The 15,875-nt window shown below is 26.8% G+C and overlaps 1 protein-coding gene across 1 annotated transcript in view; it reads right to left on the reverse strand.

The window, feature by feature from the left end:
* Positions 1-1,963: 1,963 nt before the first annotated feature.
* Positions 1,964-15,875, reverse strand: part of LOC117182174 (SKI family transcriptional corepressor 2) — a 102,101-nt gene continuing 88,189 nt past the window's right edge. The window contains exons 6-7 of the mRNA XM_033375224.1: positions 12,737-12,866; positions 1,964-2,135 (exon numbers count right to left, since the gene is read on the reverse strand). Coding sequence (XP_033231115.1) covers positions 2,035-2,135; positions 12,737-12,866 — 231 coding nt within the window. The 3' untranslated portion in view covers positions 1,964-2,034. The remainder of the gene's footprint in view (positions 2,136-12,736; positions 12,867-15,875) is intronic.

Below are 15,875 nucleotides of genomic sequence, written 5' to 3' on the forward strand. Positions count from 1 at the left end.
TTTAAATTGAAACTTTAGAAAATCCTCATAAACCTGTCATGGCCCATTTTGATAAAATGTTATCCATAATACCTTAGCATTTGTTTAAAAGTGTATTAAATTTGTTATATATAACTAAGTGACTAAAAATTGATTCATGGGGATTGACACTGATTCGTCAATTGATTCTTAATAAAATTGATTAATGATCAATTTATAGACAAGAATCGTTTTTTAATTTAATTCATTAAAGTTAATGCGTAATTTGTTATTTTGTAAACAAATTTTCTAAACAAGTATCCACAACAGGTATTTATGATGAAATAAATCAAGTTTTTTCTACTAAATCGGCCTAAAGTTATACGAAAATGTCACGTATCAGATTCAGACATCCAAAAAAAAATTGATGATTGTTTAAACAAATTCAATTAACAAATTCACTGTCTTGTATGTCTTTAAGATATAAGAAGCCTTTTATTTATTACTACCTTTGTTTTTTAATTATTTTTTAAGCAAACTTAATTAACAAATGCATTTTTCGGCTATTTCTAAAGGTGAATACTTGTTTTGTTTTCAACGTAAATAACTTTTATTAAATATTTTTTCATTTATTTCAGAAACTTCGATACAAATCCACCATTGTTATTGTCATTAATAATTTTATAGACAAATTTTTTTCCTGTTATACATTTGCAAACAAAAAAGTCCGTTTTTGGTGGATACTCAAAATTAACGTAACCGTTAATCACCGACAAACAAGAATATTTTTTGTTGATAAAATTACTAATAACAATAACAACAGTGGATTATTATCGAGTTTTCTTGATAAAAAAATAAAAAGATAATTTATTAACAGTTTTCTATGTTGACAAAAGAAGTTTTTACATATAAAGATAGCCACACAGTGCATTTGGTACTTAAATTTGTTTAGGCACTCATCTGTTGTTATTGGATGACTAAATCTGATAAATGATTTTTTCGTTTAATTTTCGACCGATTCTGTAGAAAAAAACTCATTTATTTTACTAAAAATATGCTGTATATAATTGCTTAAGTAATAAAAAATTATTTATTTCCTTTTTTCAATTCAATTTAAAAACTATTTATGTCTGTAAGTTGTTCAAATTTAGGGCAAATCTCCTTGATTTTCGGTATTTCGGATAGAATCCAGGAATTTCTTAAAAACTGGTGTTCTTTTCAATTTTTGAAATAATTTTGTTATTAAATAATTTTTTTTTAAATTAGCTTTAATTTTAAGAAAATGTAATCGGTTCAAAAATCGCTTCTGAATATGAACTATTTTCCCATAGACATTTTTTTTCCACTGTGCGCTGTAGAGAGCGTATAATTGCTAGTGATTTAATAATTACCTTTTTTAGACTGAAGTATAATTAAAAAATATAATATAGAAATATATATAAATATAATTAATCATTTTAAAAACTATACAGGAAGATGTCTAAATAAAAAATGTTCACTCTATCGGCATTAACGATTTTATTATAATATTCTGGTTATACATCATCCGAGTTCGTCTTAAAGATACTTTAAAATTAATATCACGCTCTACGTCGTTAATTACAGCTTTGTGTACATTAAACGTGAATCTGCTAATCATAATAATGCATAATTAATTTTTCCAGTACATTTTAATTAACAATGTGCGATTAATTAAAGCTTGAGAGTAGTGTGACTAGAATATTTAAGTTAATAATAATTTAATACGGTTACTATTTGCAATCCTTATACAATTCCAAATTTAAATTTCAGATTCGTTTTTCACTTTATGTATATTAAGTTTCTACAAATCACATTTTCGAAGTGCAATTTTGATTACATTTATTATTTATCTACTTTTGGTAAATTTCATACTGATTCCTCTTCTTGAAGTTTAATAATAAAATAAAAATGAAATATTACTTTTTTTGGTTTGTATAGTGATAGAGAAATTCGTTAAAGAATGTTGGTAAAGAGTACATTGTTGGATATTTTCGTAATTCAAATAAAAAATTCTATATTTTTTATTAAATGACATTGTGGGTGATAATTAATATGTTAGTTTGTGGGGGTCGAGGGACTGTAAACTTGACCGTAGAAGATTCCACGTGGACGACATGCTGAGCAATCTGGGGTGCCTCTCTCTGGTACTTCACTTCCTGCAACCAATAATTTTAATTGAATTGTTAATGAAATTTGAATAAATTAGTTTAAAACTAACATAATAAATTCATCGTATGAGTATAAAGTGCGAGAACTTCATTTTCAAAATTTCCTGATTTTTCCTTGACTAATTTTTCATTTCCCTTGATCATTAATATAATAATACCTAATAATATCAATAATTATTAATATTAGTGACTCTTTTAGCATAAAATCTTTCATAAATGTAATTAAACAGTAATTAAGATACAAGTTTCAAATTTATTAATTTTTTTTTTCGCAAAAAAATGTTTTTTTCCACTGACAGCTTTTCTACATGACAGCTGAATTTTCAAACTACAAATATAAATGCCCTAGAAAACAGTGCCATAGTTTATATTTCAATAAAAAATATGAAATTTATACAAAAAAAAGAAAGAATATTAAAACCAAAAAGACCAATTTTTAACAAATAAAGATTTTTCACTCAAGAAAGATATAAAAGTTTATTATTGTTGAATCTTTTGAAGCAAGCAGACGAATTTTCTCGACTGAAATAGAATTTTCAAACAATAAACTGATCCATTTTTACCCAAGAAAAATGAAATTTCAAACCAAGAAAATTATATGTCTTTCACGAAAAGTAAAAGGAAGAATTTTCAATTAAAAACATGGATGAATATTTGAAATTCGAAAAGTTACATTTTTAGTAAATAATTAATTCTAAACCAAAAAAAAGTTTTTCCACTAAACAGTTCAATTTTCAACCGAAGACATAAGCATTCAATAAAAAAAAGTGTTAACAATCTAGTTTAACTTATGCCTAAGTAGGTGAATTTTCAATTAAGAAAGATTAATTGTGCACAAAATAGTTAAATTTTCAAACAAATAAATGAATTTCATACTAAAAAAATAAATCTTAAAAAAAGAAGATTTCTTTACAAATCGATTCACAAAATCTTTCAAACAAAATAGTTGAATACTCAAGCAAAGAAGAATAATTTTTAACTAATAAGTTGCATTTTCAATCCAAAAAGACAAGTTTTTAACCAAAAAGGATTAATTTTTAACAAAATGGTTGAATTTCACCAAATGGTTGCATTTTTATCCAAAAGGATGAGCTTTCTCTTAAAGCAGGTGAATTTTTATTATAAAAGAAAATATGAAAAAAATAGTTCAATTTTCACCCATAAAAGATTATATTTAATTTTACCACACCAAAATATTTTTAGAAGACATTTGAATTTCCAACCAGAAGACTTAGATTTTCGACAAAAAGTTAGTTTTTAACCTAGATTAAATTTCTAACCAAAAAAAGAAAGTTTTTATTAAGTAGCTCAATTTTTAAATTACAAATATGAATTTTCAACTAACAAGATTAATTATCTACCAAAAAGCGAATTTTCAAAAAAATACGTGGATTTTTAACCAAGTAGTAGAATTTTCAATTAAGCAGGAGAGTTTCACAGGGAAAAAAGCAAAATTTGAATTTTCAGTTTGAAAACAAATTAATTTTAACAACAAAAAACTAATTACCAACCAGTTGCATTCAACGAAAAACTAAAATTTTTTAACAAAATAGTTTAATCCTCAAACAATTAGATGAATTTTCAACAAAAGAATGAAGTTTTCTAGCTTAGAAGTTGAATGGTTTAGAACAAAGTTAACGTTTAAACCGAAAGAAAAGAATTTCTATCAAGAAAGTTCATTTTCCATCCAGAACGATTACTTTTCAGCATTTGAATTTTGAACAAAAAATATGAATTTTCGACATAAAAGTTAATTTTTGACCATATAGTTTAGTATTCTGCTAAATGACTGAATTATTAAGAAAGAAAGACCCAGTTTTTAGAATACAGGCAAATTTGAGATGAAATGAATTTTTAACAAACATGTTAATGATATTTAAATTAAGAAAGAATTTAATTTTAAATAAAAAAAGTCTGTGTTTATTTAGAAAAGACCAATTTTTCAACTAAACAGTTCAATTTTGAACCAAAGAGAAGAATTTTTAGCAAAATAGTTACATTTTCAGCGAAAGAGATGAATTTTTGAATGCATTGATGAATTCGAACAAATAAATTCTGAAGACTTTAATTAAAAGTATTTTCATACAAGTATCAAACAGTTTAAACTTATAATTCATTTTTAAATTTAAGCTTATATGAAATGATATTGATATTTCGTATTTAAAAATGGAAGGCGGATCAGCTTCAGTGTCATATTTCACTTTGAGACACGTAATATGTGGATCATCCCAGAGAAAAAATTAGTTTAATTAAAAAATAATTCAATAAATATTTGCAAAGTTTAATCAGCGAGGTGAATGTCGACTCGACATGAGTGCAGATGTCAAGCCATTTTGAGCGCGTATAGCACTCGACTGTCCAAAAAGCCGACTAAACTCGGGAAGTGTTTTTTTGCAGTTTTCCTATCCCCTAGTAAAATTTCAAAATCTTCCTCAAAACTTCCAGTTTGCGGCTAAAATCAATTAAAAATTAATATTAACATCCTTTAAGATTCGTGACAAAAATAAATTTTTGTCATGACAAAAATATGTTTCCAGAACTCCATAAATCAAATGTCTTTACTCAGTCGCAATGATCTCGCTTTGCCATTCATCGCATAAGTATCAAGTACAGCACCTATCTCGTTATTTTCGGCTTAAGCCACGTTGAATTGAATTGCTGATACTCCTCTATATTGGTACAATATTGAACTACACAGTTGGGAATTGATGCGAGTTGTTATGTACGCTTACATTTGCATCCACTCAGAATTTCTGTGTTTACACCAAAAACATTACGTACCCCAGAACCTAATAAAATCCCTCCATTAAATATAATTTATGTGCAATTTTGAATGTGCTCTAATAGATAAAAAATGCAGAATATTATAAATAAAGTAGCCTTTCATTTAAATCTTCTTATAAGCTGAAATGATTACTTCCATTTCCATATTTAATGGGGGAGCGTTTACATATTACCTGGCGGTATTTTCAGTGATTTTTTACTCACACCTTCCTCTGGTGACAATTTGTGACTTTTTAAATTTTAAATCAAGCTTTATTTCTAAGAAAATAAAAAATAAATCTTGCATTTCAAATTTCGCGCCACAACAATAGCCACGTTCAGACATAACCTCTGATTGTGATTTTATTTTGGCGCGAAATTTAAATTGTGAGCTTTTTCGAAAAGATCAGGGTAAAATATTACAAAACAGATTAATTAATTTTTTACACATACATATTTTTTTCGCTTTTTCTTTATATCTGCGTTTTAAAAATGGAAGTTTTGTGTTTTTTTCCTTATAAGGCGTTTTCACGTTTAGTTAATTTAACCCATGATTTTATTTTAAATTTTAAAGAGTTGACTACATTGTAAGAAATACGAAGATAAAAAATTAATCTCTCATATTAGCCCTCCAAATTTTTAAATAAGAAATATAAATTTAATTTTATACAACCTTCAAACGAATCTTAATTAATCAGTTTAAATGATTTGATATTAGTACAGAATACTTTTAATTAAAATCTGTAGACATTTTTTTATTTGATAAGATATTTAAATCATCAATTAATATGGTTAAAAATCACTTTCATTTCTCTTTCGTCCTTGTTCAGGAATTCTTATTTTTTCCTTTTTCAAGAAACTTCTCTTTTCTCTCATTTTTTTCGCTTAAGGATGTAAACTACGTACAATCAATCTCAAATTCGGCTATCTTTAAAATGATTTAAAAAATTGACAAAAAAGATTTATTATTAATTTCTGTAAATCCCGATGGAAGCTTTTAAGCACAGTTCAGAAAAAAGTCAGGTTAAAATGATTTATTTAAGAGTAGTTATTTAAAGGTTAAGTTTTTCCTTTCTCTTTAGGGTAAAGTTACAATTTTTATTTAATTCTAATGATCAAGGCCTCATTTTAAATTAATTAAATTAGTTATTTAATAATAAATGTTTTTTGTTGATTTTATTAATTTTTTGTTTGTAATTCAACTAATTTTTTATCCTACTTGGCTCAAAATTTTATTACTTTCTTGAAAATGCAATTATTACAAAAAACGTTTTTCATTTTTAATTAAACATTAATTTTTCAAACTGCAAATTTAGCTATTGGTTAAAATTTTGGTTGTTGTTGAAAATTCATCATTTTTTTTGAAGATTTAAGTAATTGTTTAAAAGTGTATGCATTTTTTTCATTATTCGTCTTTTTGTTAGAAAATTAATCTTCTTGGTTAAAAAATCAACTGATAGATTGGTAAATCAAATATTTGGTTGAATTCTAAACTATTTTCTAAAAAATTCATTTTTGTTATTAAAACTTCTATTTTTGGTTTATTCTTTTTGGTTAACAATTAATCTGTAGCGATTAAAGATTAAACTATTTTTTGAAATTCCTCTGTTTTGGATTAAGAATACAGCACCTTTGTTTAAAGTTAAACAAATAATTTATACAGCTAAAAAAGATAAATTTTCAAAAAATAGAATATTTAAATTTTAATTAAACAAAAAATACATTTTCCTCAAAGGAACGAATTTTCAACAGTTCAATTTAACTAAAAAAGACGAATTTTTAACAAAATAGTAGAATCCTTCACCAATACGATGAATTTTCTACTAATTAGTTGAATTTTCAACTTATAAAAGATATTTTATAAAACAAAAATGGAATAGTTACATTTTCCGGGAAAAAAAATGAATTATTTATCAAAAAACAAATTTTCAACACAATAATTATATTTTTAATCGAAAAGGTAAATTTGTTAGTAAAAAAAAAATCTACAATAAAAAAATGATGTAAGAAAATTGAGTTTAAGATTCAAACAAATATTAAATTTTGAACAAAAACCAACGAGAGTTCAACATATAGAGGATTTTTTAAATCAAAAAGATAAATTTTTAAAGAAAAATTGAATCGTTAAATTTTCATTTCAAAAATTAATCTTAAAACGAGAATTAAAGAAATTTTTACTAGAATAATTGAAATGATAGATAGTTTGTTTTAAAACTTAAATTATTAATTGGATAAATAGTTGAATGAAAAATTTTTCAACCAAAAAAACTATCTTTTAACCAAGAATAGTTAGATTTTTTTATTGGGTCCTATTAATTTAGTTCGAATTTAAATGAAAAGAAAACAAAAATAAAGGCGATATATGAATTAATTCAATAATTTGTTGCAGTTTCAAATAAAAAAGACAAAACTTTAAACAAAAAATATAATAGTTAAATTTTCAGTTAAAAAGATTATTAAACAAAATTATGAATGAAATAGTATAATTTTGACTAAAAATATGCTTTTTCAAAGAATATTAAAAATCTTTAAACAAAAAATGAATTCCTAATGAAAAATAAAGTAGTTGGCATTTCAACCAAAAAAATTTTAAATTAAAAATAAAAAACGGTTGAATTCCGACAAAATGATGAATTTCGAACTAAGTGAATTTATTTTTCAGCTATAACGATCAATTGATTTAATCGGTAGCGCACACTGACGTAATTTTACAAGTAATTTAGAATGAACAAAACTATATCTTTCATCAAGTAAATCAATCATTTTGAATGGTATAACTAGAAAATTTTACTTATTAAGTTAGTCATTTTGATTAAATAAAACAAGAATTCTCGAAAGAAGGGTAAAAAGAAGAAAAGGGGCAAGGATATGAAGTCTGAAATAGAAAAGTGATTTTCAAACTTATTAAGTTATTATCTTGTTGTACCTGTGCTGGGCCATACTTAGCAAAATTCGCAAACTTTCTTAAAATTTATCATCAGAAAATATGCTAAACAATTTTCTGAAATGAAAAAAAAGTATAAAAAATTTAACTAAAAGTAATTCTATACTATTATTAAATAGTTTAAGCTAATTACTCATTGCTCGATCAACGGTTACGTAAAATTTAAATTATATGTCGTATTTAAAAGTAGGAGGGGGTCAACTTCAGTGTCAGATGAAATTTTAAGGAGGGTGGGGGTCACCGAAATTTCACAAAAGGTATAATGAAAAATTTTTTACTGAAAGTGTGTATGTCATTTTGATAAGATGTGGGACAAATGTAGCAAGTCCGTGTTTTCTATTAGGAGTATGTGCGCAAGCGTTGTGGAAAGCCCGCCCCTGTAAGCGTACTGCTCTCCGATACCGCGTTTATGTTATTACTGGTCCAAGTTCCACCCCTTTTCCTTTATCCCTCTACTCTGCCTAACATCAAGCAACCCCTGTTTTCAGTTAACACTCCAGTCGCGACTAATTGCACTAATTAATTGGAACTCCAGTCTCTCAGCATCCTGAACCCTTCAGGTAGCAGAAATAGCTAATATCCTTGCCATTTAAGTCCGAATATACGCGCACATATTACTAAATACTCACCTAAATTCAAGGGCTTTTGAATAGAGAATTATAGGATAGGAATCATTTTTTAAAAACACAGAAAAACTGGGGGCACGAACCATTGCAGTTAATAGGTCAAGCTGAGGTAAACTTTCCGCTGGAGGTATTTGCAATTCACTACGGAAAGTTTACCCTAGTTTGAAGTACCAATCTCAGGTGTGCTGCCTCTAGCGGAGTTCACCGGATATATTTGCGAATCACCGCGGAAAGTTTACCTCTGTGTGGAGTGTTGACCTCTCGTTCACTCTGTTTGACTAATTACGTGCAACATTTTGTACTCTCAGTTTTTTCTGTGAAAGTAAATGGTTAACTGAGTGACTGGCAAAAAAAAGTTTAAGCTTGAATAAAGAAATGGCGTATAAAGGTACCTCAACCCTCTGATGGCGTACATTTTCTGGCAACTCGTTCATGGTGCGCTGGGTGCACCATGAAGTTAAAGTTTAAACAAAAAAGTTTTACAAAAATGATAGGAAATGATAAAAAATGGCAAAAATCGCATTTTCTTTGAGTATCTCTTTAAAATTGTGTGAAATTAAAAAAATCATTGTATTCTTTGGAATAGTTTCACGAATCCCTTGAAATTTTATATGATTTTATTTATTTTTTATAGTTCGGTTAAAATCCCTTGGAATATTTTGAAATCCTACAAAATCCCTTGAAATCTTCGAAAAACGTAAAACCCCTCTAAAAACCTCTAAAAAATAGAAACATAGATGGAGCGATATGCAGGCATATAACCGGGTTAGGGAGGATATCGGCGAATTAGGAGCCATTACCAGAAGTAAAAATATGACAAATAAAGCTAAAATTGCAATACATCATTATATTCTTGCATCCACTGTGCTGTTCAGTAGCGAGACATAGAGATACTGGATTAAAGTTACCGCGATTAGCATGCAATTCCTGCGGAATATATGCGGTAAAACTCTAATGGACAAATTTAGTTGTGAGTGGGTTTTTAAAGAATCTGGTGTAACGGAAACACTGTTTCACAAGAGTGCAACGATTGATGATACAATTGTATTTAGGTATAATTCTCTACTTGCTCGCACTGTGCTCTACGGTATCGAGACATGGACATATAGAGAAAGGCAGAGGAGTAAAATTAACGCGATTAGCACGTAATTCCTGTGAAATATATGCGGTAAAACTCTAATGGATGAATTCATTAATGAGTGGGTCGTCCAAGAGTGTCGTATAAAGGAAACACTGTTTGACAAGAGTGAAAGAGATTTATTGAGGTAATTAATAATGTTGAGGAAGTGAAAGAAGAACGCATAATAAAATATGTGTAATTAAGTATAAATCTGCACTTGCAATCACTCCACTCTACGTTATCGAGACCTGGACATAAAAGAAAAGAATAGGAGTAAAGTTAAAGCGATTAGCATGGCATTCCTACAATATATGTGCGCTAAAACACTAATGGGAAAATTCAGTAATGAGGGGGTTCTCAAAGAGTGTGGTGTAAAGAAACACTGTTTCACAAGGGTACCAGAAATTTATTGAGATGGTTTAGTTACATTAAGGGAATGAAAGGAGATTAATTTATGCAGAATATCTGTGGTAAAACTCTTATGGACAAATTCAGGAATACGGGTGTCCTCAAAGAGTGTGGTGTAAAGGAAACACTATGTCACAATAATGAAACGATTGTATTTAGCTATAATTCTGTACTTGCTCACACTATGCTTCACGTTATCGAGAACTGGACATACAGAGAAAAGCATAGGAGTAAAGTCAACAAGATTAGCATGTTATTCCTGAGAAATATATGCGGTAAAACTCTAATGGACAAATTCAGTAAGGAGCGGGTCCTCCAAGAGTGTAGTGTAAAGGAAACACTGTTTGACAAGAGTGAAAGAAATTTTTTGAGATGGTTCAATAATGTTGAAGGAATGAAAGAAAAACGATTGATGAAATAAGTGCATTTAGGTATAATTATATTCTTGCAACCACTGTGCACTACGGTATCGGGACTTGGACATTCAAAGAAAATAATATAAGTTAATGCGACTAACAATTTATTTCTGAGAAATTTATTCGGTAAAACTCTAATGGCCAAATTCATTAATGAGTGGGCTCTCAAAGATTGTCGTGTAAAGGAAAAACTTTTTGCCTAGGGTAATAGAAATTTATTTAGATGGTTTAGTCATGTTGATGGAATGAAAGAAGATAAAGTAATAAAACAAGTGTATTTAAGTAACTTTACTGAATGTGCTGTACGATATCGAGACCTGGAAATGTAAAAAAAAAAGAATGGTACTAATATTAACGCGATTAGCATGTAATTCTTGAGAAATATATGCGGTAAAACTCTAAGGGACAAATTCAGCATTGAGTGGGTCCTCAAACAGTTTAATGTAAAGGAAATACTGTTTCACAAGGGTGCCAGAAATTTATTAAGGTGGTTAAGTCACATTGAGGGAATGAATGGAAATCGATTTCTGAAACAAGTATATTTAGGTATAATTCTATACTTGCACCAACTGTGCTCTACAGTATCGAAACTTGGACATACCAAAAATGGATATGAGTAAAATTAACGTGATTAGCATGCAATTTCTGCGGCATATCCGTGGTAAAACTCTAATGGACGAATTAAGTAATTAGTGTGTCCTCAAAGGGCGCGATGTGAAGGAAATGCAACAAGGAATGTTGAGCAAAATAGTTTATAAGAAATGAGTAATGAAGAGTGTCAACGAAGTAACAGATGCCTGAAATAATTGACTTTCTATACGAATGAGCCCTCGTAGAGAGTTTTTCTCAGTAGATGTGATTGGAGTGAAGAGTGTGGATCTTGCTATGGAATTATGAGTCATCTATTATACTTTTGTGTCAACTGTGATGTATGATAACTTCATGAAGTTTTTCGCCGGGGGTGATTGCCACATAAATTTACCAGCGACCCGTTTCGGAGCGATGTTGCAAACTTAACGTGCTTTTTAAATAAGTTACACGGGAATTCTGGATTTTGGTTACAGATTTTTAGCTTTAGTTGAAAATTGATCTCTTTGATTGAAAATTTAACTATACTGTAAAAAAATAGTTTTTTTCGTTACAAATGAATTTTTCTAATTGAAAATTTAACTATTCAATTTTTGCTTGAAAATGTGTACATTGTATAGTTGAAAATTCATGTTTTTTTATATAAAATTAATTTCCTTAGAGAAATATGCATTTTTTTCGAAAATTCATTCCTTTGGTCAATGATTGATCATTTTGGTTGAAAAATCAACTGCTTAGTTGAAATTTGAACCTTTTTTGTTAGAAATTCGTTTCTGCTTTGTTATAAATAATGCGTTTTTTGTTGAAAATTCAAGTTTTTGGTTAAAAATTCTTGTACTTCATTAAAAGCTCGTCTTTTTGGTAAAAAATTCATTTTTCTTTATTAAAAATGCATTTATTTGGTTTAAAGTTCAATTACTGCATTGAAAGTATTTTTTGTTGTAGAAGATTCATAATTTTAGTTAAAAATTTATCTCTTTGGTTTAAAATTTACCTATTTTGTAAAAAGACTCATTTTTTCGTTTGAACAATTGGAGTCAGTCAAAATTGACTTCGAATAAAAAATGAGAATTGTTAAAAATGATTGCTCAAATCATGGTAAATAATTACCCTTATTAATTTCTACTAATTTTTGAAAAGAACTAAATGAGAATCTTAGAAAAAATATTTTAGGGTAAAATTGTTTATTTAACAATAGTTATTAACTGTTTTATGTTTTTGTTTTCTCTTTAGGTAAAAGTTGCAGTTCTTATTAAATCCTAATGTTGCATAGGGCTAATTTTTTTCATTAAAATATTTTCAACAAATCTCTTCAATACACTTTTATTTAAAAAAAATTTTATAAAGAAAAAGATTGTTTATGAAAATAAAAATTGTATAATTGCTAAGGAAATTTTTTTTGAATAAAAACGTATCAAAGAGATTTGTAGATCATCTGTTAAGGAATTACGACTTTTACCTGAATAGAAAGCAACAAATTCCTGATAACTATTTTTAAACCAACAAGTTTAACATGCAACATTTTATTAATTTTTTCCTCTTCCAAAATTAGTTACTGGGTTTGAGGTAAATAATTAACATCCTATCAATTTATATTTTAATTTACATATTGTTTTTTTAGTTTAAGTTATCAATAAATTATAAAAAGGAATGATACTGTTGCTATTATTTTTAAAAAAGTTTGTTTAAAAAAATGTGTTTTAAATATTTTTTTATTTATATACCTTTCAGAATATTCAGGTGTCGATAAAATGCACTGCCGTGCCAACTTTCTGGACTCCTGGCAGGTGTTATTTCTGTTTTCACATCATGAGTAGTTGTGACTTCTTCGGTGACTTTTTCAGCCTCGCGTTCCTGAAATATTGGAAAAAAATTATATAAAATTTAAACCGCAAAAATAATTTTGATGTACCTATTATTTGATCGCTTTATTAAAACAATCATTTTCATAATAACCGCCATTTTTGTCATAATTATGACAAACGCAATTACAATCATTGTGCTCATAGTTACATTAATAACAATTGTTGTTATAATTGTTATTGAAAAATCTCAAACTTCAAATGATAAAATTATCAAATGAATAGAAATTCGATACAAAATGACTTTTCTTTGATAATTAATTTTAATTCTTTTATTTTTGAAAAAATGTATAACGAATAAAATTCCATAAAGGAAATAAGCAATGTCCTTAATTAATAACTCCTGAAATGGAAGCACTTTTTCATTTTATCGACTTTTTTCTATAACCGATTACACTAATACACTCCACTCACTTTGATCAACCACTTAACTATGCAACGATGACCACACTCATAATAGTGGTCAGTTTTCTTAATAAATATCAGCAAGAACAAAAAAAACACATTTATTTGAATTTGACTTTGATAGTCATCGCTAAATTGTTTAAATGCAATCCTTTTAAAGAAAAAAAAAACAGTTAATAAATTATGTGATAATTATATTCAAACAAGTACCAACCCTCAATAATTGCTAGGTAGAAATATAAATGTTAAATATGACTTTTCTTAGTCTATAATTAATCATAATTTCGTCCCCTATTCCTATCTTTTCCCTTTTTAAAAGAATTCCCCTCTTCTCCTTATTTTCAGAAATATTTACCTTTTTACTTTATATTTTTGGTTCGGAATTCATCTCGTTTGGTTAAAAATTCTACTATTTGATTTAAAATTCAATTATTTTGTTGAAAATGCAATTACTTTGTAAAAAAGTTTTTTTTTTGTAAAAAATTCTACTAATTGGTTTAAAATTCAATTATTTTGTTGAAAATGCAACTACTTTGTTAAAAAGTTTTTTTTTTAAATTCAACTACTCGGTTGAAAATTGAACATTAAAATATTTTATTGAATATTTATCTTTTATGGTATTGATTAAATATTTATAGTAATTTAATTGATGTTAGTTGAATGCCCAACTCTTTTGTTCAAAATTATATTTTTTTTAGGATATAACTGAAAATGTTTTTTCGTTGAAATATCTTGAATTTAATTTTTTGATGAGAATTCATCTGATTGTTTCAAAAATTCAACTACTTGGTTGAAAGTTTAACTACATTTTTAAAAATTAATTTTTTGTTCTTGAAATTTTAATATTTTAGTTAAAAATTCATGTGTTTGTTTGCAAATTCAAACTGTTTGAAAATGCGCTTTTACTGTTTGGGAAGGAATTTATGAAATCTGTAATTATTCCTTTTTAGCTGAAAATAGTAAAAAAAATATCTTTTTTAGTTGAAAATTTTTGGATTAAAAATCAATGGTTTCGTAGAAATTCCTTTTCGTAAAAATGTCATCATTTTGTGCAGAAAATTCAGCTATTTACTACTATTTAATATTACTTGAAAATACAAATATTTGATTCAAAAATTTTCTTCCTTGATTAAGAATTATTTTTCTTGTTGAAAATATATCTTTTCCTGCATAAAAATTAACTGTGGTTTAAAATATTCCAATTTTTAGTTTGAAAGCTTAACGCTTTTGTTGAAAATTCGTCTTTTTAGTAGAAAATTAATCTTCTTGGGTAAGATTTCATCTTTTTAGTTTACAAAATCAGCTACTTGTATAAAAATTCAACTCTTTTGTTGAAAATGTACTTATGTAATTGAAAATTAAACTATTTGGTTCAAAATGAGTATGTCTTTGTTGGGGATTTAATTAATTTGAAATGAACTCTTTTATTAAAAATGTATATTTCGGGGATAGAAATTGAACAATTTTTTAGAAAATATTTTTTTTTTTTAACTTTTCTCCTTTCGTAAGAAATGTATCTTATTGTTTAAAAAATATATTTTTCCGGTTGAGAATTTCTGCATTTTGTTGGAAGTTTGCCCTTTCTCGTAGAAAGTTATTCCTGATGTTTAAAAATGCATAATTTTGCTTAAAAATCCTATCATTTTGTTCAAAATTAACAAATTTGTTTCAAAATTATACTAATTATTTAAAAACTTATCTGATTTATAGAGAATTAACCTTTTTTGTAAAAGTTCGTCTTTTGCATTGAAAAATTCCACTATTTCGAGTTAAAAATTTGTCTTTTTGGGTATAAAATTGAGTTTTTGTTGTATTTATATTTTTGGTTGTGGATTTATTTATTTTAATTAAATTATAACTTAACTTGTAGACAAGAAGCTTTTGTTGTTAAAAATTAATTTCTTAAACTGGAAATGTAACTATTTTATTGTTAGTTAAAAATCTATCATAAATTTTGTTGAAAAATCGTCTTGTTTGGTAGAAAATTAATTTTCTTGGTTTCAAAATCATCTTTGTAGATTAAAAATCATCTTTTTGTTACAAATTTAATTATTTTGTTGAAAATTAAAATATTATGATATTTTTTGTTAAGAATTCACCTTTTCGTTGAAAATTCAAATGGCTTCTACAAAATTAAAGTTTTAAACTTTTTTGTTTGCATAATTTGTAATTTGAATGAAAGTTTATCTTTCTAGGAAGAAAATTTAAGTATTTGGTTGGAAGTTCCACTATTTTTTTGAAAATTCAAGTATCTACTTAAAAATGCAATTATTTGGTTAAAGTTTAATTTTCTTTGTTTGCAAATTCGTCCATTTGTTGAAAAACTGATCCTTGTATTTTGAAATTTTAACAATTGTTTAAACATTAAACTTTTTTGTTCAAAGTTTAACTATTTTCTACAAAGCAATCTTTTTCGCCGAAAATTCAAGTGTGTTGTTACAAATTTAATTATTTTTCTAAAACTTTACACTTTTTAGTCTCCTTATCTTATTAAAAATTCCACTTATTCGAATAACTCACTGGAAACGCGAAAAAATACAAAATAAACTTAAAATTCGCGTTGAACCAGCGCCTACGTTCATTTCTTTGGGGGGGG

This window comes from Belonocnema kinseyi, chromosome 10, assembly GCF_010883055.1.
Source record: "Belonocnema kinseyi isolate 2016_QV_RU_SX_M_011 chromosome 10, B_treatae_v1, whole genome shotgun sequence".
NCBI lineage: Eukaryota > Metazoa > Arthropoda > Insecta > Hymenoptera > Cynipidae > Belonocnema > Belonocnema kinseyi.